The following is a 25,640-nucleotide window of genomic DNA, read 5'->3' as shown; positions in this document are numbered from 1 at the left end:
GTTGCAGAGATGTATCAGGGCAGAGTACAATGTATCACATGCTGCTGCCCATGTTATATCTCTAGTGCCCCAGTGTGCATGTTGCAGAGATGTATCAGGGCAGAGTACAATGTATCACATGCTGCTGCCCATGTTATATCTCCAGTGCCGAGTGTGCATGTTGCAGAGATGTATCAGGGCAGAGTACAATGTATCACATGCTGCTGCCCATGTTATATGTCTAGTGCCCCAGTGTGCATGTTGCAGAGATGTATCAGGGCAGAGTACAATGTATCACATGCTGCTGCCCATGTTATATCTCTAGTTCCCAGTGTGCATGTTGCAGAGATGTATCAGGGCAGAGTACAATGTATCACATGCTGCTGCCCATGTTATATCTCTAGTGCCCCAGTGTGCATGTTGCAGAGATGTATCAGGGCAGAGTACAGTGTATCACATGCTGCTGCCCATGTTATATCTCTAGTGCCCCAGTGTGCATGTTGCAGAGATGTATCAGGGCAGAGTACAGTGTATCACATGCTGCTGCCCATGTTATATCTCTAGTTCCCAGTGTGCATGTTGCAGAGATATATCAGGGCAGAGTACAATGTATCACATGCTGCTGCCCATGTTATATCTCTCGTGCCCCAGTGTGAATGTTGCAGACATGTATCAGGGCAGAGTACAGTGTATCACATGCTGCTGCCCATGTTATATCTCCAGTGCCCCAGTGTGCATGTTGCAGAGATGTATCAGGGCAGAGTACAATGTATCACATGCTGCTGCCCATGTTATATCTCCAGTTCCCAGTGTGCATGTTGCAGAGATGTATCAGGGCAGAGTACAATGTATCACATGCTGCTGCCCAAGTTATATCTCTCGTGCCCCAGTGTGCATGTTGCAGAGATGTATCAGGGCAGAGTACAATGTATCACATGCTGCTGCCCATGTTATATCTCCAGTGCCCCAGTGTGCATGTTGCAGAGATGTATCAGGGCAGAGTACAATGTATCACATGCTGCTGCCCAAGTTATATCTCTCGTGCCCCAGTGTGCATGTTGCAGAGATGTATCAGGGCAGAGTACAGTGTATCACATGCTGCTGCCCATGTTATATCTCTTGTGCCCCAGTGTGCATGTTGCAGAGATGTATCAGGGCAGAGTACAATGTATCACATGCTGCTGCCCATGTTATATCTCTAGTGCCCCAGTGTGCATGTTGCAGAGATGTATCAGGGCAGAGTACAATGTATCACATGCTGCTGCCCATGTTATATCTCTCGTGCCCCAGTGTGCATGTTGCAGAGATGTATCAGGGCAGAGTACAATGTATCACATGCTGCTGCCCATGTTATATCTCTCGTGCCCCAGTGTGCATGTTGCAGAGATGTATCAGGGCAGAGTACAATGTATCACATGCTGCTGCCCATGTTATATCTCTTGTGCCCCAGTGTGCATGTTGCAGAGATGTATCAGGGCAGAGTACAATGTATCACATGCTGCTGCCCATGTTATATCTCTTGTGCCCCAGTGTGCATGTTGCAGAGATGTATCAGGGCAGAGTACAATGTATCACATGCTGCTGCCCATGTTATATCTCTAGTGCCCCAGTGTGCATGTTGCAGAGATGTATCAGGGCAGAGTACAATGTATCACATGCTGCTGCCCATGTTATATCTCTCGTGCCCTAGTGTGCATGTTGCTGAGATGTATCAGGGCAGAGTACAATGTATCACATGCTGCTGCCCATGTTATATCTCTAGTGCCCCAGTGTGCATGTTGCAGAGATGTATCAGGGCAGTGTACAATGTATCACATGCTGCTGCCCATGTTATATCTCTAGTGCCCCAGTGTGCATGTTGCAGAGATGTATCAGGGCAGAGTACAATGTATCACATGCTGCTGCCCATGTTATATCTCTAGTGCCCGAGTGTGCATGTTGCAGAGATGTATCAGGGCAGAGTACAATGTATCACATGCTGCTGCCCATGTTATATCTCTCGTGCCCCAGTGTGCATGTTGCAGAGATGTATCAGGGCAGAGTACAATGTATCACATGCTGCTGCCCATGTTATATCTCTTGTGCCCCAGTGTGCATGGTGCAGAGATGTGTTTTGCACTGTTCCTGTTAACAAATATGTAAATATTTAGCTGAAATCATATAAGGCTTGGTCCCCACTGGCTGCTGCAGCGTTCGCTATTACGGACGCTGCGGGGACAAGAGCCACCTCTCAATGGAGCCGGGGCCGCTACGCAGCGCGTTTTTCTTCCAGACCCGAAAATTGAGATGGACACGGGCGACAGAGCGCTAGGCCACGTCCCCAGTGGTTCAGCCAATGAGGGTAAACCTGCCGGGTGATGTCATGGCCACACCCCCGTCACGCCTCCCCCCATCTCCTGTCTTTGCAGGTGCGCATGCTGCGCAGGCACTGGGGCCGTAGCCTAAGTGAATGATGCTCAGAAAAAAGCCTTGTCTGAGCAATGTCTTTGTAACAGGGGAGTTATCCCTGTTCAAGTAATGTGCCTCTAATCCAGCAGTGTGGTGGTTAACTGCTGGTAGTCAATTAACAAACACCACCTGTCTTTTGAGACAGGAAGTGAGACTCCTTAGCTCACACCTGAGCTGAACTTGGAGACAGAGCAGAGATTGTCCTTGACTCTCACAACTTGTCTTGAGCCCTGCCAGAAGAAACAGCAGAGCTGCTTTCAAGACACAGGGGAAACTTCTAAACTGAACGCTGACACACCCTGAGGAAAAGGGAGCAACCAGGGACAGAGAAAATTTTCCCTCCAAACCACTACAAACAGATAAGACTTTCATATACAAGACTTTTTATATCTGTTCATTTCATTCTACTGTATATGTTTGGGGCTGGGAGACATGCTTATCTAAAGGGAGTGGTGGATTGCATAGTATTTCACTAGAAATACTCCCAAGTGAATAGAAGCTTTGTTTACCTCTTGTTTGGATGGTTTCCTGATATAAAGGAAACAGGCGCAATAAAGCCTTATTTAATTTCACTATAACAAGTCTCCCTTGCATACCTCTGTGAGCGTCCGCCTACAGTTGTATTACCCCTTTCATACCCAGGGATTTTATATCCCAGCACATTTGTTTGGGGACATTTAATTACAAATGTTTATCTTGCATTTCACGGGGGGGGTGGGGGGGAACTAAGCTAAAATTAAGATAATCCCACTTAGAGAGAACATGTTCCCAAAGAGATGAAAGAGAAGGAGGCAAAGGGCATGTAGGAAAGACAGTTACTTATAAAAGATATGTTATAAGTGAATTGTGTGAAAAGTGATTAAGAAAGGGCAATATGCAGAGTACTGAAAGGTTTTTATATGAGGATAGTGCAATAAGTACAAGCTGAGGCTAACATTTACTTTTTGAAGTAATGTCATTCTGTTACCAATGAGGCAGAATGTATCCCTGCTCAAACTGAGGAGGGGGTTCATATAGCACTGATAAGGGATATCAGAGCTCAATCAGGATTAGCTGCTATTGAATTGAAAGGCAGGTAAGGACCATGGAGCTCTGATTTCCCCTATCAGAGCTTTGTTAATCCCCCAAACATAGTGTAAACTGCCCATGGAATAAACTGAATCCTCGGAGGTTCTCAACTGCAGACCTCAAGGCCCCCCCCAACAGGCCAGGTTTTAAGGATATCCCAGCTTCAGCAAAACGGCTCAATCAGTGGCTCAGTCTTTGACATTCATACATGCATAAAGACAGCAGTGAGTTAATGAGCTTGTACCAGAGGGTACCAAACAGGCAGTGTGGATACATGAGGACAAACACAGCTAGGAATGGGATGGTGAAAGTAAAAACGCCATTGGCCCGAATGTAATGAAAAAAAAGCAACTGGTATTCACAGTTTTGCTCATCCTGATCCCAAGGACCCAACGATAAAGACTGTTCCCAATCAGTCCAAACAGAAAAGTGAGGAGTAAGACGAGGGCAGATATTAACTGGGATGTCGGGATATTTGCAGGGCCTCTCCCAGCCGTACTGTTGATTTGAAAGTCTGAGGTGAAGTCCACAGCCATTGTGTGCTAAGGATAGAAGAAAGATTGAACACGTGGATTAAGGGATACTCTGATTCCGATAGGAGGTTTGGTAGGGCGGTGTGTCTGGGTGAGAGAACTCTAACCTTCTTTTAACGATATTATATAATCTATAAATGAAGGATGGGTGAGCGGTGTTGATAGAGACTTTACACTACGTTTATTCAGACTACTTTAATTTTATGCTCAAATAGAGCCTTGATACTGTAGGACCACAGTGCTAGTTGTAGAAGGATATTCATGTCAGTATTAATTGTGTGCATGGCAGGTGTGTGTGTCCATGTAAAGCATATTACACATAATGATGCGGTGACTCCGCACAGTAAGAATATTTCTAAAGCTTGTGAGACCTTCCTTACTGATAGAAAGTGTTACACCGTCTGCATATTATAGGCAGCTGTCAGGGTGCTGGATTATCAGCATTTAACAGTGTGCTCTTCACACATACATTGTGTTACAATCCAAGACATAACCACTCTCTCTTGTAACATGTTAGACATTAATAGGTGTTTTGGGGAGGGTAACACCTTGACTGGGTGAATATGTACGGAATTGGGACATGTCCTCAGTGGGTGGTATCCTGCTGTTCTTGGCTGCAACGAAAGGGCATGGATACATAGTCTGCTGCCCACTCACTACATGTGTATACATTAGGGGCATCATAGTGAAGTGTGCAAGTGTGCAAGTGTGTAAGTGTATTGAGGAACAGACACTTTGTACTTTGTACTTATCCTGGTGTTCTTACCTGGCAGAAATTGCAACCTTCAGAATCTTGCACTTCCAACACTGCAGGAAAATGTCACAGTGACACAATGACACAATGACACTGGAGGACGTGTTCTGTTCTGATGGCTTGGAGTATATCAGTATTAACCTATTCATTCCCTCTCAAAGATGTAACTGCAGGTGATGCAAGACAGCAAAGTGCAGAAATCACACATTCTTATTTCTTTTCATGAGAAGTCGGTGGCTTTTCACTTTGAGAAATACTTTCTGGTTTATCTTCCGGTATTAATTCTGTTTCTCTTTTTTTTTTTTTTTGTAACTTAGATTTTATTGCATTTTTTCCAAACAAGTGATACAGAATACAGTATACATTACATTCATTTTTGGTGTAAATCTCCGCTATAGACAGTACCGTATGTCAGCTCTTGAGACATATCCCGTTTTTTCGGGCCCTACTCGACCGGGTTGTTTTGGGTGGACTAGCAATAAAGATAACAACATAATTTACATAATACGATTAATTCAACTTGACAAACAAAAAAAAAATTAATAAAGACAAACCAAAGGGGGATGGTGGGAGGGGGAGGGTAGGAAGGGATGGGGAGGGCTGTTTCTCTTTTTTAAACCACTTCAACGCCCACAGAAAGAAAAAGAAAAAAGACATACAGTACCGCCCAACCTCAGAGAACTCAACCCTCTAATATTTAAATAGATCATCTATATATCAGTATTACAGAGATTATCAGTGACCCCAATCCAATAACTGAACCAGTCACAGCTCTGAGAGTGGGCAGCTGGTGTACACTCCTTTATCTTTATGTAACTTTCACCACTGGATTCCATAAGCAGAAATGGGAATAATATCTGTGAAGATTCACAAACTAAAATTTTGCACATATGCGAAAAAAGGATTGCACTGAAATGTAACATTTTGCTACACATGTTGCGTGGGGACTTCATTTTTCCCCTGATAGTGACACGTTTTGGTGACTTTTGTAAAATGTGTTGTTTTTGCAACAATTCAATTTTTCCTTATATTTTTTGCAACCGTTTGATATTCCAGAGAAATGTAGCTTATGTTCAAAATGAAAGAAATCTGAAGAAAGCTGCCATGACTTGGTGAAATCATGAACACGTGTGCACAAATATCTGGCCACCATGGGACCTTCTCGATACATTCCCAGTTATGGTGTGTAGGAGATGCGTGCAGAGGTTCAAACAGGGGACTTGTTTGGGGGAACAATAATATAGTCTTTTAAACAGCCGCGGTTCTAACAACATAAAACAAGCTTACGTTCAACATAAAGCAGGAACAAAAAGAAACATGCCCAGCTCCTATCTGGAGCGCTGACTATTTACATTGCTTACACTCTGAAAATAGGTTGGAGGGCTAATCCCCTTACCAACAACAACACACAAAGTCAGTGCCAGGTGAGGATACCTTCAGGACCCCGTGTTCCTTCTGGATGGGGTATAACGGGGGGGGAGGGGAAGGTCCAGTGTGGCGTGGTCTCTAGAGCAGTATATGGCGAGAACCTTCATGGATCAGTGATTCCTAGACTGCTGTAATCCAGGCTTTAAAACCCAGCTAATGAGCCAGGTGGAAGATGGCTAATTGCCTCAGATTGTGATTAACGAGCTCCTCGCTGGGCTCAGTAGCTAGAAACAGGGCTGCCGGCAGGTGGGGGTGGAGGGGGGGGAGTGCCGGGAAAAGTGTCCTGGGCCCAGTGGAGCTCGTTAGAGAGACAGGAGTCAATAACCCACAACTCGAAGAGAGACAGGAGTCAATAACCTGCAATCCGAAGAGAGCCAGGAGTCAATAACCCACAATCTTAAGAGACAGGAGTCAATAACCCACAATCCAAAGAGAGACAGGAGTCAATAACCCGCAATCCGAAGAGGGACATGAGTCAATAACCCGCAATCCAAAGAGAGACAGGGGTCACTAACCCACAATCCGAAGAGAGGCAGGAGTCACTAACCCGCAATCCAAAGAGAGACAGGAGTCAATAACCCGCAATCCGAAGAGACAGGAGTCAATAACCCACAATCTGAAGAGAGACAGTAGTCAATAACCCGCAATCCGAAAAGAGGCGGGAGTCAATAACCCGCAATCCGAAGAGAGGCAGGAGTCACTAATCCGCAACTCGAAGAGAGACAGGAGTCAATAACCCACAATCCGAAGAGAGGCAGGGGTCAATAACCCGCAATCCGAAGAGAGGCAGGAGTCAATAACCCGCAACCCGAAGGGAGACAGGAGTCAATAACCCACAACTCGAAGAGTGACAGGGGTCAATAACCCACAATCCGAAGAGAGACAGGAGTCAGTAACCCGTAATCCGAAGAGAGACATGAGTCAATAACCCGCAATCCAAAGAGAGGCAGGAGTCAATAACCCGCAATCCAAAGAGAGACAGGGGTCACTAACCCACAATCCGAAGAGAGGCAGGGGTCAATAACCGCTATCCGAAGAAACACAGGAGTCAATAACCCACAATCCAAAGAGAGACAGGAGTCAATAACCTGCAATCCGAAGAGAGGCAGGAGTCACTAACCCAAAATCCAAAGAGAGACAGGAGTCAATAACCCGCAATCCAAAGTGAGACAGGAGTCACTAACCCACAATCCGAAGAGAGGCAGGAGTCAATAACCCGCAATCCGAAGAGAGGCAGGAGTCAATAACCCGCAATCCGAAGAGACAGGAGTCAATAACCCGCAATCCAAAGAGAGACAGGAGTCAATAACCCGCAATCCGAAGAGAGACATGAGTCAATAACCCACAATCCGAAGAGAGGCAGGGGTCAATAACCCGCAATCCGAAGAGAGACAGGAGTCAATAACTCGCCATCCAAAGAGAGACAGGGGTCACTAACCCACAATCCGAAGAGAGGCAGGGGTCAATAACCCGCAATCCGAAGAGAGACAGGAGTCAATAACCCGCAATCCGAAGAGAGGCAGGAGTCAATAACCCGCAATCCAAAGAGAGACAGGGGTCACTAACCTACAATCCGAAGAGAGGCAGGGGTCAATAACCCGCAATACGAAGAGAGACAGGAGTCAATAACCCGCAATCCGAAGAGAGACAGGAGTCAATAACCCGCAATCCGAAGAGAGACAGGGGTCACTAACCCACAATCCGAAGAGAGGCAGGGGTCAATAACCAGCAATCCGAAGAGAGACAGGAGTCAATAACCCGCAATCCGAAGAGAGACAGGAGTCAATAACCCGCAATCCGAAGAGAGGCAGGAGTCAGTAACCCGCAATCCGAAGAGAGACAGGAGTCAATAACCCGCAATCCGAAGAGAGGCAGGAGTCAATAACCCGCAATCCGAAGAGAGACAGGAGTCAATAACCCGCAATCCGAAGAGACAGGAGTCAATAACCCGCAATCCGAAGAGACAGGAGTCAATAACCCGCTATCCGAAGAGACACAGGAGTCAATAACCCACAAAGGTTTGGACAGTGAACCAATTGATTAATTGGTAACATTCGTGGAATTGTTAACGTAGAAGAGTAATACTTCCGATATCTACCGACACAAGGTCGTTTGTTAAATAACGTAATAAATATATATATATGTAAATCTTTAAAAACATAAGTTAATGAAGAAACAAATTCGTAAATTAACCAGAAGGCCGTTTATTAGCAAATATTTCTATACGAACAAATTAATACTTAAATAGTCCTTTCTCTAATGTACCTGGCCAGGATTTTTTCAGTTATTGGTAGCTGTCCGCAGCAACATTTCTCTATGCCTCTGTGAGAATTATATGATGTATCTTTGGAGAGAGAGATTAAATAATATACTGTTCTTTGATATGTAAATACACGCGCATTACTTTGTAACGTTCCTTGTTTCTTTTCTTTCGTTACTGTGCCACACATTGTTACCCAATCCGCAGACTGAGTGTCTTTTAATGTAGAAAATATGTTACCTCTCTCCCCTCCTCTGGGTGTTTGGGCATTTTGTTCGCTGGGGCTGTCTCACTTGTACCTGTGTCTGCTGTTCTAGTGAGGTTACCTCTCTCAGGCTGTCTCTCTCTCTCTTTCCTTTCTCAGGCTGTCTCTCTCTCTTCCCTCTCTCGGGCTGTCTCTCTCTTTCCTTTCTCAGGCTGTCTCTCTCTTCCCCAGCAATCTCACTATTGTTGCTTGCGGTCCCTGTATAGATGCAGCACTTTATTCTTCTTTTTAGCTCCTCTTTAGAGTGCTCTGCCTTTCCAGAGCAGTAACCGCCTTTCTCACCCCACGCTGGCGACTCCTCCGAAGGTTCCATGAACAGCAGCTGATCTCCTGTAAAGTCTTTCCCTCCTCTGAGGCATTACATGTTTCCCTTCTTAAACATGCACGTCCTCATGCATTAACATTAGTGGTTTACAACTTTCAGTGACTTATTAGCAATTGCATTTCATCAAACTTATATAACAAGTATAAAATACACATATTAATATAATTATTATAATTATTATTTCAAATATAATTATATACAGTATATATATATATATAACCTGGTAATTCTATGCATGCAATCAAGGATGTCTACCTTAAATATAATGATATATATATATATATATATATATATATATATATATATATATATATATATATATATATAAATTAGCTGGGGTATTTAACTCCATGTTCCACTGAACAACCTCCCATACATATCTGAGGAGGAACACCTTTGGTGACTCTTTTAGACCTGCAAGGGAGTGGATCTGAGGGACTACTCTGTATTGGATCAACCCCTTCAAGGCTATTCATGAGGAAATATGGGACTGTCAGACGAACTCAGGGGACAAAAGTCCAACAAAATGGGAGACTTGACTCAACTGTCTTTTGCCCAATTGCCTCCTGTGCCCCGCTGTCCCTCCCCAGCAACAGAATCAGCAGCATCTACCACTTCAAGTTTCTTCTCAAATAGACAGGGTTTCAGCAGATTACTATGAGCGACTCTTGTACAATCTTCACCCTCCTTCTTGGTCTGATAGACAGCTAGGTCTGGATAAGGTATGGCTTCAACGACATACTTTGTATCAAGTTTACCACTTCTGTGGATTTTCTTCAATATCACGTTTTCTCCTATCTGAAATGGCTTCACCACGGCCTTATACGCAATTTCTTTTGAAAGATGTCAACCGATAAATTGCCTGATGGAACAGGCAGAGCCAAACCCACAGGTAGTGTTTTATGGCACCCAAACAGAAGGAAACATGAGGTATAGCCTGTGGAACACTGAACACTGTTGTTATATAGATTGTCAACCCCGGGAGGAGCATCTCGATCAAGGTCCTATTCATTCTTTTATATAAACCATTGCACTGGGGATGATATATAGTGATTCTTACCTTTTTGCATCCATACAAAGTACATAATTCCTTGAATAATTGGGATTCAAAAGTGGGACCTTGACCCTTTAGAATCTTTTCTTGGTATTCGTTGGGTCGAACTAACACACGCCAGAAGGTCTCTGCAGAATCGCTGGCAGTTAGACCTTTTACTGGTACAGCAACAACACATTTAGAATAATGATCTGCTAGGTTCTAGATTTAGGTGGTCCAGTGTAACCGATTGTTAAGGGCTAGTGTTGATAATGGGATGTAATGGTCCTCGCTGATCAGTTTTTCAATCCTGGTTGTGTTTGCATGTTTGGCATTGCCCGCACCATTGTTCTATATTCTCTCTCATTCCAGTCCAGTAAAACCGCTTCTGTATGTTGGCTTCCATTTTCTTAAATTCAAAATATCCTGATCAATTGTGGCATGCATTTGAGACAATAGATGGCTCTTGTTTGGGTATCACAATCTGATAAATCTGATGATGGGAAATTGGGTCTACGCTATGTTGTATAAATTGGCCATTATCTATGAACATTCTATTCCCTTGTCTAAATAATTTCCTCAAATCAGTGTCGGCCACCATGGTTCATCGTGATTTAGAAATGTAATTAGAGTAATTAGTTTGTTTAGACATTGGGTGGCTGAACTTTTCACTTGCAGTTGAGTCCATACGTCTTCTTCCAATCTTACATTGTTGGGTAACTCAATCAGTCCCTGGTCCGGTCTATCTGAATGTACTGGTTCACAGACTTGGACTAACTCCGTATTAGCCTGAAGAAATAGTCGCATTTCCATGTCTTCCCAACAGGAATCATCTTGTTCTGCTTCTACCTCGGCTGGTACTGTAGTCTGGACAATGCATCTGCATTTGCATTAGATCCCTCTGTATAATACTTTATAGTAGAATTATAATTATCAAGCCTAGAGGCCCATCTTTGTTCCATGGCTCCCAGTTTGGCAGTACTGGCGTGAGCCAATAGATTGTTGTCCATAAATACAATGAAAGGAGTCACTGCCAAATAATCATGACACTTTTCAGTTATCGCCCAAACTAAGGCTAGAAAGTTGAATTTGAAAGAGCTATAATGTTCATCATTCTGTTCTTTAGCCAAGACCGCTCGTAGACCCTGATCACTTGCATCTGTATATTACTGGAAAGGTTTTGTATAATCGGGTTATACTGTACAAACATTGGTGCTTCAATCAACAGGGGTTTCAAAGGCAGCTTGTTGTGTATCTGTCCACAGTACAGATCGGGGTCTTGCCTCTAAAAGTTCCCCGCAGAAACTCATGGAGAGGAGTGACCAGCCTTGCAAAATCCTTCACAAATCTTCTGTAGTAACCAGCAAATCCCCAAAATGTCCTAACATCTGTGATAGTTCCCAATATAGGGCCAGTTCATTATGGCTTCAATCTTTGCTGGATCTGGAGCAACTCCCCCAGCACTCACTATATGTCCTAAATAATTAACTCTTGGATTTCAGAGGATGAAACTTTAAAGGCTTCGCTTTTAATCCATACCGGGTGAGTTGCTCCAAAACGTCATCCATATGTTGCAGATGTTCTTCATAGGTTTTGGAATAAACAATTGTGTCAGCTAAGTACAGCAAAACCATTTAAGAAAATGAACTTCTTTGACAATGTTCCATTCATTGTTGGAACATTCCTGGAGCATTGCACAGTCCAAATGGCATTCGGGTGAGCTCAAAAAGTCCCATAGGAGTAACAAATAAATGTTTCTCCTGATCCTTTGGTGCCATAGAGACCTGCCAATATCCTTTTCTCGGATCAAGTGTTGAGAAAAGAGTGGCTGACTTCAGGGACGTTACATTAGAGATTCCTCAATCCCTGGAAGAGGGTAAGCGTCTTTATGAGTGATATTATTCAATTTCCTATAACTAACACACAAGCAAATTTTGCCATGTTTTGTTTTTTACTAAAATTCGAGGAGTGACACATAGTCTGCAGCTTTCTTAGATAACTCTAGCCTTCAATTTCTTTAAGAATATCTCTTACAGACTGGTACATGGCTGGGGGAAGCAGCCTAAAACGTTCCCTTATCAGTGGATGAGTTCCTGAAGGGATATGATGTTGGACAGAAATGGCCTGACCAAAATCTAAGGGATGCTGGCTAAACGCTTTATGATGCTTCACTACAACTCTACATGGGGGTATCTGTCATCCCAATGATGTTCAGATGGTTCCCATACAGTACATCCTGGAAAGTTACTTTGCAACGTTTTGCTATTGGCTGATTTCTAAATAACCACAGCGATTTAGTACCATAATTCAAAATTATAATGGGTACTCTGCAATGAATCACTGTCACTAAACTTGTGGCCACAGTAACAGAGTCTCTGTAATCACAATAATGCGATTTTACCAGCTCCTCATAGTCTTCTCCTCCGTGACCAATTCTAGCTTTGCATCATATGGTGTTTTCCGAACCTGGTCTCCATTTCACTGGAAAAAGTATTGGTAACTATGTAGTAAGTGAATAGTCTGTTGCATTATTTTCTTTGCAGGAAATGATAGCAATGATATCCCTTCCTGCAATACCTTTACTAATTCTTCACAACAATGCTGTAAGACATGTATGCCTAAAATGACTGGTGGTAAGCCTTCATTATCAATGTCAGCAACGGTAAACCCTTGATGAGTGAGATTTGTGCCATTTATGGAAACATCAGCTTCCCAATATCCTACGTGAGGGATGTAGGATCCATTACTGGCGATCACCCGAAAGCATGTTTGAGAAGGCTTTATTAACTGTACAGAAATCCAACTGTAAAGAAAATAATGACCATGGATAGTGGTAACCTGTGATCCCATATCTTATAATGTCAACAGTTCGATGCTAATTGGAACAATTGGACATGTCTCTCTCCCTCTCTCTCTCTCTCCGTTGTATGTTGGCTGTTCTTATGGGCAATCTGATTGGTCCATCGGTCTGCCCCGCCCCCGCACGCCTCTCATTGGCTTGCTTGCTTCTGTGGCCTCGCCCGCTCTCCTCTTCGCCCTGTGTCCTCTGTGTCCCTTTTCCCCTCTGTGTCCCTGTCTCCTACTGAGTCCCCCTGCCCCCAGGTATCACCTCCACCTGCCCCCCCCCCTGGGTAGCGCACCCCCATGCCCACCGGGTGTCACCCCCACTGCCCTCTGTGTCGGTCCCCCCCCAGCCCCTGCCCCCGGTGCCCCCCTGTCACATGCGCCTTGCACGTGTGCTTCGTTGTCCAGCGGCCTGGCGGTGCGCGCACGCTGCGGCTCCAGCCTGTGGCTACTCCGGCTCATCGGGCGCCTCAGTGTCCTCCCGACGCCGGCTCGCGCCCGGTCCGGGTCGCCGGCTTGCGCCTGCTCCGGGTCGCTGTGCGCCTGCTCCGGGTCGCCGTGCGCTCGGCAGCCTGCGCTGCATGCTCCACCCCCATCACCCAGGACCGACCGGTCAGAGCGCCGGGACAGGAGAGAGGCGCCTTCTGGACCGGTGGGAGCTCGGAGACTGGACAGAGGTGGCTGGTATCCGCTGTGTGTGTGTGTATGTGTGTCTCACTGGGTGTGTGTGGCACTGTTTGTGTCTCACGGTGTGTGTGGCACTGTGTGCTGCGCGTGGGGGGACCGGAGCTGCACAAGGGAGGGGGACCAGAGCTGCACAGGGGTTGGGAGGACCACAGCTGCGCGGAGCTGGGGGGAAGCTGAGAGAGAGGGGGGAGCGGAGAGGGGGGAGCAGAGAGGGGGGAGGGGAACAGGGGGGAGAAACGGGGGGGTGGAGAGATGAAGGAGCGGGAGGTTTTGGTCCCGGGCAGCGCCGGGTCTCTCAGCTAGTAATATATTATATATATGCATCATCATACACACAACACACACTTGCCATTACCAGCAGCACACAGCAGAGAGGAGCCAGCCTGGGAGAAGAGGAGCTGTTGGGCGCTGGAGCTCCACACACAGCTTCCCCTCTCTGCTGCCTACCAGACACATTTTTGTTGAAAATCACGAACGGGATGAAACAGAGTGCGATTGGTGATGTAAAGTTTTTGTCCGTTTTTTCATTAAACAAGCCTTTTATATTTTAGTTGCGTTTGGAACTTTTTTGCTTTGCACTGTCTTCTTTTTGATTCTTTCCTTCTTCAGAGAGAAGCCATGTCTGTGCAGTGTCACCTTACCCCTTTCATAAACAGGGATTAACAGCACATTTATTTGGTGACATCCTACTACAAATGTTTATCTTACAGTGTGTGTGTGTGTGTGTGTGTGTGTGTGTGTGTGTGTGTGTGTGTGTGTGTGTGTGTGTGTGTGTGTGTGTGTGTGTGTGTGTTTACCTATTTAAAGATATGTTTTAAATAACGTGTGTGGTAAATGACGCAGAAAGGGCAATATGCAGAGTACTGGGAGGTTTTTATATGAGGATAGCGCAGTACTAAAGGTAACATTTAGAAGTAATGTAATTCTGTTACCAATGGCTGGCCAGGCCAATCGAGCTCTGATATCCCTTACCAGAGCTTTGTGAATCCCCCGAACAGAGTGTAAGCGGCCCTAGCATAAACTGGATACCTGGGGTTCACAAATCCAGTCCTCAAAACCCCCCCAACAGGTCTGGTTTTAAGGATGTCGCTGCTTCAGCACAGGTGGTGCAGTCCTCAACTGAGCCACCGATTGAGATACCTGTGCTGAAGCTGGGATATCCTTAAATCTTGACCTGTTGGGGGGACTTGAGGAAGCCCTGACTTAGCGTGTATTTTCAAGACTAACATTGTATTGCCTTGTTGCACAAGTAAGTAGAAACGATAAGCTGCGGCCTCAGATCAGTGTGAGCGGTAAGACACACACATAACACATTTCTGACACAATTTAATACAATAAAAGTGTGCTCAGCGTTCACAAAGAAAACAGTATAGGGAATTATAATAATATAATAAGCGCAGCAAAATCAGACAATAGGAAAGGAAATCCCTGTCCCGAAGAGCTTACAATCTAAGTGGTATGATGGGAGAGTTACAGAGACAGCAGGTGAGGGAATAAGTCCTCTAGATGGCAGTGCTTGGCCACAATGGGTGGAAGGAGTGACTGCGGGTGTGGGACAATAGCCATGAGGCTGTTGGGATGCTTGATATGTGGGGCGAGTTTTAAGGTTAGTCAGGATTAAATCAGAAGGTTAACACCATTAGCAGGGGAAGAGGTGGCAGGGTGCATGGCAGATGGATGGCATACATTTCTGTACTAAGGTACATGGAACAAACTGCTTTTTCTCAATACATTTCTGTTATTTTTCTTCAATTCACTTCTCCTCAGTTCTGCCTTTATCTCCGATCAATTCATCAAGTTTTAACTTAAATAACAAATCTCATTTTGGCAAAATGTTGCCTGGAAAAAAATATTTGTTCTGCTCCTTTTTGAAAGAATCAGGTCACACTCAGGCTTTTATTCAGAAGAATCAGTTCACACTCAGACTTGTATTCAGAAGAATCAGCTCCCACTCAGGCTTTTATTCAGAAGAATCAGCTCACACTCAGGCTTTTATTCAGAAGAATCAGTTCCCACTCAGGCTTTTATTCAGAAGAATCAGTTCTCACTCAGGCTTTTATTCAGAAGAATCAGTTCACACTCAGGCTTTTATTCAGAAGAATCAGTTCACACTCAGGCTTTTATTCAGAAGAATCAGTTCAGACTCAGGCTTTTATTCAGAAGAATCAGTTCACACTCAGGCTTTTATTCAGAAGAATCAGTTCACACTCAGGCTTTTATTCAGAAGAATCAGCTCACACTCAGGCTTTTATTCAGAAGAATCAGTTCACACTCAGGCTTTTATTCAGAAGAATCAGTTCACACTCAGGCTTTTATTCAGAAGAATCAGTTCACACTCAGGCTTGTATTCAGAAGAATCAGTTCACACTCAGGCTTTTATTCACAAGAATCAGTTCACACTCAGGCTTTTATTCACAAGAATCAGTTCACACTCAGGCTTTTATTCACAAGAATCAGTTCACACTCAGGCTTTTATTCACAAGAATCAGTTCACACTCAGGCTTTTATTCCGTTCTGCGCTGTATAGTTTTCCAAGTTCCCATTTTGGAAGCACATATGTACGTTTATTTGAAAAAAAAAAAAGTATATTATTCTTAACATAATTGGCCCATGTATACTGTATAAAACATCACCCAGAGAACAGATACACGTTACCTTGTGCACCCCGAGTAATGCGGCTAATACAGAAGCGCTAACATGGTTTACCTAAACTGGCTCCAATCCACCAAAAGTAGACTGGGCATTTAACAACTGTACGTGCTTAGTTATAATAATTTGGGATATTTGCTAACTATTTCAAGACAACGGTGGATTCCATTCGCCTCATCACATCTCTTGGGTTCAAATATCACCTCTATGCTGATGAAACACAAATGTACTTTTCTACCCCGGACCTTACACCTGCTGTACAGACCAAAGTTTCTGAATGTCTCTCTGCTATATCATCCTGGTTGGCCCTCCGCCGACTTAAACTCAACATGGCAAAAACAGAGCTCCTCATACTTCCTCCCAAACCTGGCCCTACTACCTCCTTCCACACTAGTGTTGGCAGAACTATCATACACCCAGTATCACAAGCGAGCTTCACAATTACAGTATAGGGCACGGTACACAGCACATAGGCTTTTTATTACTGGCATAGTAAACAGTTTATAGGTATTTGACTGCTCTCCTCTCACATTCACAATGTAGCTCAAACCTATTGCTTTTTCCTTTGTAACGTTGCAAAGATACGCCCTTTCCTCTGTCACTCTACTACTAAACTCTAATGCAGACCCTCATTCTCTCCCGTCTTGACTATTGTAACCTCCTGCTGTCCGGCCTTCCTGCCTCTCACCTGTCTCCCCTACAATCTATCCTAAATGCTGCTGCCAGAATCACTCTACTCTTTCCTAGATCTGTCTCAGCATCTCCCCTCATGAAATCCCTCTCCTGGCTTCCGATCAAATCCCGCACCTCACACTCCATTCTTCTCCTCACTTTTAAAGCTTTACACTCTTCTGCCCCTCCTTACATCTCAGCCCTAATTTCTCGCTGTGCACCATCCCGACTCTTGCGTTCTGTTCAAGGATGTCTTCTCTCTACCTCCTTTTGCATCTAAAGCCCTCTCCCGCCTTAAACCTTTCTCACTGACTGCCCCACACCTCTTGAAGACCCTTCCCCTCAATACCCAAATAGCACCCTCTCTCTCCACCTTTAAGGCCCACCTCCTTAACGAAGCATATAGCAGTCTAGGACACTTGGTCGTGGCCCAATGACTGCTGGTGCTTTGCCATGACTCACCCCCTTGCCGGGACCTGTCACCACCGGCTGCTTCACTGCTAAGGTAAGTGCCCACCCTAAGCCCTTACCCTAAAATCTTCTACCCTAAGCCCTTACCCAAAAACCTCTACCCTGAGCCCCTACCCTAACCCCTAAAACCCCTCAAACACCTTCTCCTGGAAGCAGGTTCTGTCTGTGGCCAAACACCGGCAGTTATTCAGCGAGACATCCGCAACTAGATGTCCCAGTCCAGCAGATAGGTAACTTTATTTAACAATATCACCACTTAGATTGTAAGCTCTTTAGGGCAGGGACTCCTTTTCATACTGTTACTTTTATGTCTGAAGCGTTTATTCCCGTTATGTGTTATATTATTATGCTGTGAAGCACGTTTTACATGGGAGGCACTATATAAATACAGATATACATACACACTGCACAGTATTTGCAGGGGCTTAAAGAGTGAAAGTAATGGCTGATTTTTACTCTGAGAGAAATTAGACTTTGGCAGCAAGAAATTATCAGTACGTTTAAAAGTTGGGACATTTCCTGTAGCTTCTTGTCATTATGTTTGCTTCAAATGGTCTGTCCTTGGTTTCCATCATTTTCAATAGATGACAGAGCCTCTGATTTGTCGTCTTGGCTCCGGTCCCCTGAGACAAAGCCTTCCTTAAAAGCTGACTCAATCAGGGACAGGATGGACTTCCTGAACACTACCTTGAAACTCTCAACAATGAAGAGGTAAAGTATTGGGGTGAAGCAGCAGTTGAAGCAGACCGAACACGTGGCAAGGACCTGGAGCTTGTTCAGGAGACTCTGTGGGAATCTGCCATTCTCAACACTCATGCCATACCACACATGGTAGGGTATCCAGGAGATAAAGAAAGACGTGATAGCAATAAATATTATCTTGAAAGGCTTATTGGATCTGGCCAGGCGTTCACTCTTCATTTTGAGAGCTATTTGGAGATAACAAATAGTAATAACAAAGAAAGGGAGCAGGAAACCTAAAAGTAAGTGAAAGTAGAACATACTCCACTTAACCTGTCTGTGGAGCTTCTGCTGCTCATCCCATCTCCCAGAGAAGGTGTAATCATTGTAGCAGATAGTGGTCTTGTTGTCCTGCATGTATCTGACCTGACGAAATGCAAGATATGGGGAGCTGCATAGGATGGCCAAACCCCACAACAAAAGGCAGATGGCAGAGGCATACCGAGGGTTCATGTGTCTTCTGTACCAGTGTGGGCAAAAGACCAACAAGTAACGGTCGAGGCTGATAACGGTGAGAAGGAAGACAGCTGCATACATGCATAAAGACAGCAGTGAGTTAATGAGCTTGCACAAGAGGGTACCAAACATCCAGTGTGGATACATGAGGACAAACACAGCTAGGAATGGGATGGTGAAATTAAAAACGACATTGGCCAGAATGTAATGAAAAAACCAAGTGGTATTCACAGTTTTGCTCATCCTGATCCCAAGAACCCAAAGGTAAAGACTGTTCCCAATCAGTCCAAACAGAAAAGTGAGGAGTAAGACGAGAGCAGATATTAACTGGGATGTCGGGATATTTGCAGGGCCTCTCCCAGCCGTACTGTTGATTTGAAAGTCTGAGGTGAAGTCCACAGCCATTGTGTGCTAAGGATAGAAGAAAGATTGAACATGTGAATTAAGGGATACTCTGATTCCAATGGGAGGTTTGGTAGGGCAGTATGTCTGGGTGAGAGAACGCTAACCTTCTTTTAACGATATTATATAATCTACTAGCTGAGAGACCCGGCGTTGCCCGGGATGTGAGCCGTGAATAAGTATGTGTAAATGTTGTATTGTAAACTTGTAATGTTATGTGAATGTTATGTAATATATTTAAAATTGTATTTGTAAAAGAAAAACAGTAGAAAGCACATGTATATGAGGGGAATTTTGTTAAGTGTATGTTAATGTGGGTGGGGGGATTAATGGTGTTTGGGTGGGTGTTTGGGTGGGTGTTTGGGTGGGTGGGGGGATTAAGGGTGTTTGGGTGGGTGTTTGGGTGGGTGGGTGGGGGGATTAATGGTGTGTGGGTGGGTGGGGGGATTAATGGTGTTTGGGTGGGTGGGTGGGGGGATTAATGGTGTTTTTGGGTGGGGGGATTAATGGTTTTTGGGTGGGTGGGAGGGGGGATTAATGGTGTTTGGGTGGGTGGGTGGGGGGATTAATGGTGTTTGGGTGGGTGGGTGGGGGGATTAATGGTGTTTTTGGGTGGGTGGGGGGATTAATGGTGTTTGGGTGGGTGGGTGGGGGGATTAATGGTGTTTGGGTGGGTGGGTGGGGGGATTAATGGTGTTTGGGTGGGTGGGTGGGGGGATTAATGGTGTTTGGGTGGGTGGGTGGGGGGATTAATGGTGTTTCTGTGGGTGGGTGGGGGGATTAATGGTGTTTGGGTGGGTGGGTGGGGGGATTAATGGTGTTTGGGTGGGTGGGTGGGGGGATTAATGGTGTTTGGGTGGTTAAATTTTGGTGGGTGGGGGGATTAATGGTGTTTGGGTGGGTGGGTGGGGGGATTAATGGTGTTTGGGTGGGTGGGTGGGGGGATTAATGGTGTTTGGGTGGGTGTTTGGGTGGGTGGGTGGGGGGATTAATGGTGTGTGGGTGGGTGGGGGGATTAATGGTGTGTGGGTGGGGGGATTAATGGTGTGTGGGTGTGTGGGTGGTGGGATTAATGGTATGTGGGTGGGTGGGTGGGGGATTAATGGTGTGTGGGTGGTGGGTGGGGGGATTAATGGTCTGTGGGTGGGTGGGTGGGGGGATTAATGGTGTGTGGGTGGGTGGGTGGGGGGATTAATGGTGTGTGGGTGGGTGGGTGGATTAATGGTGTGTGGGTGGGTGGATTAATGGTGTTTGGGTGGGTGGGTGGGTGGATTAATGGTGTTTGGGTGGGTGGGTGGATGGATTAATGGTGTTTGGGTGGGTGGGTGGGGGGATTAATGGTGTTTGGGTGGGTGGGGGGATTAATGGTGTTTGGGTGGGTGGGTGGGGGGATTAATGGTGTGTGGGTGGTGGGTGGGGGGATTAATGGTGTGTGGGTGGTGGGTGGGGGGATTAATGGTGTGTGGGTGGGTGGGTGGGTGGGGGGATTAATGGTGTGTGGGTGGGTGGGTGGGGGGATTAATGGTGTGTGGGTGGGTGGATTAATGGTGTGTGGGTGGGTGGATTAATGGTGTTTTGGATTAATGGTGTTTGGGTGGGTGGGTGGGTGGATTAATGGTGTTTGGGTGGGTGGGTGGGGGGATTAATGGTGTGTGGGTGGGTGGGGGGATTAATGGTGTGTGGGTGTGTGGGTGTGTGGGTGGGTTTGTGGGTGTGTGGATTAATGGTGTGTGGGTGGGTGGGGGGATTAATGGTGTGTGGGTGGGTGGGGGGATTAATGGTGTTTTTGGGATTAATGGTGTTTTCTGGGATTAATGGTGTTTGGGTGGGTGGGTGGGTGGGTGGGGGGATTAATGGTGTTTGGGATTAATGGTGTTTGGGTGAGTGGGTGGGGGGATTAATGGTGTTTGGGTGGGTGGGTGGGTGGGGGGATTAATGGTGTTTGGGTGGGTGGGGGGATTAATGGTGTGTGGGTGGGTGGGTGGGGGGATTAATGGTGTGTGGGTGGGTGGGTGGGGGGATTAATGGTGTGTGTGTTGGGATTAATGGTGTGTGGGTGGGGGGATTAATGGTGTTTGGGTGGGTGGGTGGTGGGATTAATGGTGTTTGGGTGGGTGGGTGGGGGGATTAATGGTGTTTGGGTGGGTGGATTAATGGTGTTTGGGTGGGTGGGGGGATTAATGGTGTTTGGGTGGGTGGGGGGATTAATGGTGTTTGGGTGTTTGGGTGTTTGGGTGGGTGGGGGGATTAATGGTGTTTGGGTGGGTGGGTGGGGGGATTAATGGTGGGTGGGTGGGTGGGTGTGGGATTAATGGTTGGTGGGTGGGTGGGTGGGGGATTAATGGTGGGTGGGTGGGTGGGTGGGGGATTAATGGTGGGTGGGTGGGTGGGTGGGGGATTAATGGTGGGTGGGTGGGTGGGTGGGGGATTAATGGTGGGTGGGTGGGTGGGGGATTAATGGTGGGTGGGTGGGTGGGGGATTAATGGTGGGTGGGGGATTAATGGTTGATTAATGGTGGGTGGGTGATTAATGGTGGGTGGGTGGGTGGGGGATTAATGGTTGGGGGATTAATGGTGGGTGGGTGGGTGGGTGGGTGGGGGATTAATGGTGGGTGGTTGGGTGGGGGATTAATGGTGGGTGGGTGGGGGATTAATGGTGGGTGGGTGGGTGGGGGATTAATGGTGGGTGGGTTTAATGGGTTTATTAATGGTGGGTGGGTGGGGGGATTAATGGTGTTTGGGTGGGTGGGTGGATTAATGGTGTGTGGGTGGGTGGGTGGATTAATGGTGTGTGGGTGGGTGGGGGGATTAATGGTGTTTGGGTGGGTGGGGGGTTAATGCTGTGCCAGCATGTCCCCTGATGAGCTCCATGCGGTGGAGGTGAGGAGCGGGGGGGGTGGGGGGTTAATGCTGTGCCAGCATGTCCCCGGATGAGCTCCATGCGGTATAGGTGAGGAGCGGGGGGGGGTGGGGGGTTAATGATGAGCTCCATGCGGTGGAGGTGAGGAGCGGGGGGGTGGGGGGTTAATGATGAGCTCCATGCGGTGGAGGTGAGGAGCGGGGGGGTGGGGGGTTAATGATGAGCTCCATGCGGTGGAGGTGAGGAGCGGGGGGGTGGGGGGTTAATGCTGAGCTCCATGCGGTGTCCGTTGTGGAGGTGAGGAGCGGGGGGGGGTGTTTAATGGTGGTTAATGCTGAGTCGGTAGGCCTGGAGCAGACAGCGATGTGGGCTGGGGGGGGGTGTTTTGAAGAGGCGGTGTGTGGATGTGATCGTGCGGTGTATGTTTGCAGTGGTGAAATAAATATGTATGGAGGAAAGAGTCTGTACCTGATTCTGATTGGTAGCAGGTGGTCAGGGTTTTCTCTGTTGAGAGTTGTGAAGCGTGGTCCCAAAAATGGTGCAAATGTCTCAGAGCAGTGAGGGTTAGGTGCTGCGATTCCCAAAGCTCAGTGAGGGGTGGGAGAGTGTGTCAGTGGTGTAGCTCAGTGAGGGTTGTCACAGTGTGGCAGTGTTGTTGGCCGCAGACCAATGACAGATGTGCGGGGGCGGGCATGGTGCGGGGGGCGTGCATGGCTGACCAATGACAGGTGTGCGGGGGCGGGCATGGTGCGGGGGGCGTGCATGGCTGACCAATGACAGGTGTGCGGGGGCAGGCATGGTGCGGGGGCGGGCATGGCCTGAGGCGGAGTGACAGGCCACCGGACATCCAGGCAGGCAGGCAGGCAGGCATACAGTGCTTTCAATAATATATTATAAGATAAATGAAGAATGGGTGAGCGGTGTTGATAGAGACTTTACACTACGTTTATTCAGACTACTTTAATTTTATGCTCAAATAGACACTTGATACTGTAGGACCACAGTGCTAGTTGTAGAAGGATATTAATGTCAGTATTAATTGTGTGCATGGCAGGTGTGTGTCCATGTAAAGCATATTACACATAATGAGGCGGTGACTCCGCACAGTAAGAATATTTCTAAAGCTTGTGAGACCTTCCTTACTGATAGAAAGTGTTACACCGTCTGCATATTATAGGCAGCTGTCAGGGTGCTGGATTATCAGCATTTAACAGTGTGCTCTTCACACATACATTGTGTTACAATCCAAGACATAACCACTATCTCCTGTAACATGTTAGACATTAATAGGTGTTTGGGGAGGGTAACACCTTGACTGGATGAATATGTACTAAATTGGGACATGTCCTCAGTGGGTGGCATCCTGCTGTTCTTTAGACATCTAACAAATGGCAGACGGCACCACCTATGTAAAAAGCATATAATGTATATCAGAAGATGTAAGCAATAGTGCTGGGGAGACAAGCCCCTTATCTTACTGTCTACCTTTTTGTGGATGTATTTTTTTCACTTGTTTGCATACATTGCCCTGTGGTTCTCCCCTTTTGTTGGCATACGGTCTGGTTTACCCATCTCTTATTTCTGATCTCAGCACTTGATATACTGTAGCTTGTGTTGAGACACACCAATACCTATTTTTTGTGATTTTCCTGGGGTTTTTTTTGCACTATGTGAGGCTACTCTAGCTCTTTGTATTTATCTATCAGTAAACATACCACATTTGGTTTCTAAGCATTGCGACATTTGTGTACTTTTTATGATTGCGGTGTAGAATTTGGTTTACCCATCCTTCTGTCCTTTGTACAAGGGCATGGATATATACGGTATGCTGCTGCTCACTCAATACATGTGCATAGATTGGAGGCTTTATGGTGTGTGTGTGTGTTGTGTGTGTTGTGTGTGTGTGTGTGCGTGTGTGTGCGTGCGTGCGTGTGTGTGTGTGTAAAGAAGAACATGCATCTACTACTTTGTACTTATCCTGGTGTCCTTACCTGGCAGAGATTGCAATCTTCAGAATCTTGCACTTTCAGGTCCAACACTGCAGGAAAATGTCACAATGACACAATGACACTGGAGGACGTATTCTGTATTGATGGAGTGGAGTTTATCAGTATTAATCCATTCATTCCCTCCCAAAGGAATAACTGCAGGGGATGCAACAGCAAAGTGCAGAAATCACACATACAGTATTATTTATACTTCTCTTTTCATGAGAAGTCGGTGGCTTTTCACTTTAAGAAATACTTTCTGGTTTATCTTCCGGTATTAATTCTGTATTAAACCACGTCAACGCCCACAGAAATAAAAATAAAAAAGACATGCAGTACCGCCCAACCTCAGAGAACTCAACCCTCTAATATTGAAATAGATTATCTCTGAATAAGAATACTGACATATAGATTATCAGGGACCCCAATCCAATAACTGAACCAGTGACAGCTCTGAGAGTGGGCAGCTGGTATACACCCGTCTATCTTTATGTAACTTTCGCCACTGGATTCCATAAGCAGAAATGGGAATAAAATCTGTGAAGATTCACAAACTACAATTTGGCACATAAGCGAAAAAAAGGATTGCAATAAAATGTGTATTGAAACATTTTGCTCCACATGTTGCTTGGGGCCTTCATTTTACCCGATTGTGAGAAGTTTTGGTGACTTTGAAAAAAATGTGTTGTTTTTGCAACATTTTACAATTTTTCCGAATACTCTTGGCAACAGATTGATATTCCGGCGAAATGTAGCTTATGTTCAAAATGATGGAGAGAAGCGTTTCGGTAGCACTCCCTGTGCCGAGTGGTTCGTGTATATAAGTGATAAGATAAGTGATACTACACAGACTGGTAGGAATGGTTCCTTACAATTTGTGAAAAAGTGATTAAATAGTAAATACTAACAGTGCAAAAGTGTAAAAATATGTAAACCGTAACCAATCTAAATATCAAAGAGTAACTCAGATAGTGCGTGAAAAAAAGAAATAAATGCAGTCCCCGACTCGAACCCAACACATGCAGGAACCGTCTCCTCCGCACCTTCTCACAAACAATATCCTCCAACGAAGGCGAGAGTGGGACACCGGAAAAAAGAAGCAACACAGAAAACACCAATGGTGTAATAGGAGGAGTAAGGACACATCCTAAGAGGTCAACTCACATGCTATAAAATAAAACAGGCAGTATCCCAAACTGTGGCAAGGGTTTACATTAGAAGGACTATATGCATGTCATTGCTCGGTCTCTCATGCGTGTTCAGGGTGCTGGGTCCGTTCAGGCTGGGCTTAGTCTCTCAGATCTGGTCAGGGTGCTGGGCTCAGTCCCTCAGACCTGGTCAGGGTGCTGGGTCCGTTCAGGCTGGGCTCAGTTTCTCAGACCTGCTCAGGGTGCTGGGTAGGTGCAGGCTGGGCTCAGTCTCTCAGACCTGGTCAGGGTGCTGGGTCGGTGCAGGCTGGGCTCAGTCTCTCAGACCTGCTCAGGGTGCTGGGTCAGTGCAGGCTGGGCTCAGTCTCTCAGACCTGCTCAGGGTGCTGGGTCAGTGCAGGCTGGGCTCAGTCTCTCAGACGTGCTCAGGGTGCTGGGTCAGTGCAGGCTGGGCTCAGTCTCTCAGACCTAGTCAGGGTGCTGGGTCCGTGCAGGCTGGGCTCAGTCTCTCAGACCTAGTCAGGGTGCTGGGTCCATGCAGGCTGGGCTCAGTCTCTCAGACCTAGTCAGGGTGCTGGGTAGGTGCAGGCTGGGCTCAGTTTCTCAGACCTGCTCAGGGTGCAGGGTCC

At 46.2% G+C, this 25,640-nt stretch overlaps 2 protein-coding genes across 3 annotated transcripts in view; one reads left to right on the top strand and one right to left on the bottom strand.

The window, feature by feature from the left end:
- The window catches only part of LOC142497915 (chemerin-like receptor 1), a 109,866-nt gene that overhangs the window by 64,587 nt on the left and 19,639 nt on the right, over nt 1-25,640 (top strand). The window lies entirely within an intron of this gene.
- LOC142496587 (putative G-protein coupled receptor 33) lies at nt 16,238-24,100 on the bottom strand. The gene is made up of 2 exons (XM_075603253.1): nt 23,867-24,100; nt 16,238-19,024 (listed from the first exon to the last, which is right to left on the bottom strand). The coding sequence occupies exon 2, from the start codon at nt 19,016-19,018 to the stop codon at nt 17,963-17,965; it is 1,056 nt and encodes a 351-aa protein (XP_075459368.1). The 5' UTR covers nt 19,019-19,024; nt 23,867-24,100; the 3' UTR covers nt 16,238-17,962.

The sequence above is a fragment of the Ascaphus truei genome, chromosome 6, assembly GCF_040206685.1.
Source record: "Ascaphus truei isolate aAscTru1 chromosome 6, aAscTru1.hap1, whole genome shotgun sequence".
NCBI classification, from domain to species: domain Eukaryota; kingdom Metazoa; phylum Chordata; class Amphibia; order Anura; family Ascaphidae; genus Ascaphus; species Ascaphus truei.
Note: the sequence above shows the minus strand (reverse complement) of the source record. Positions and strands in the feature narration are given on the sequence as shown.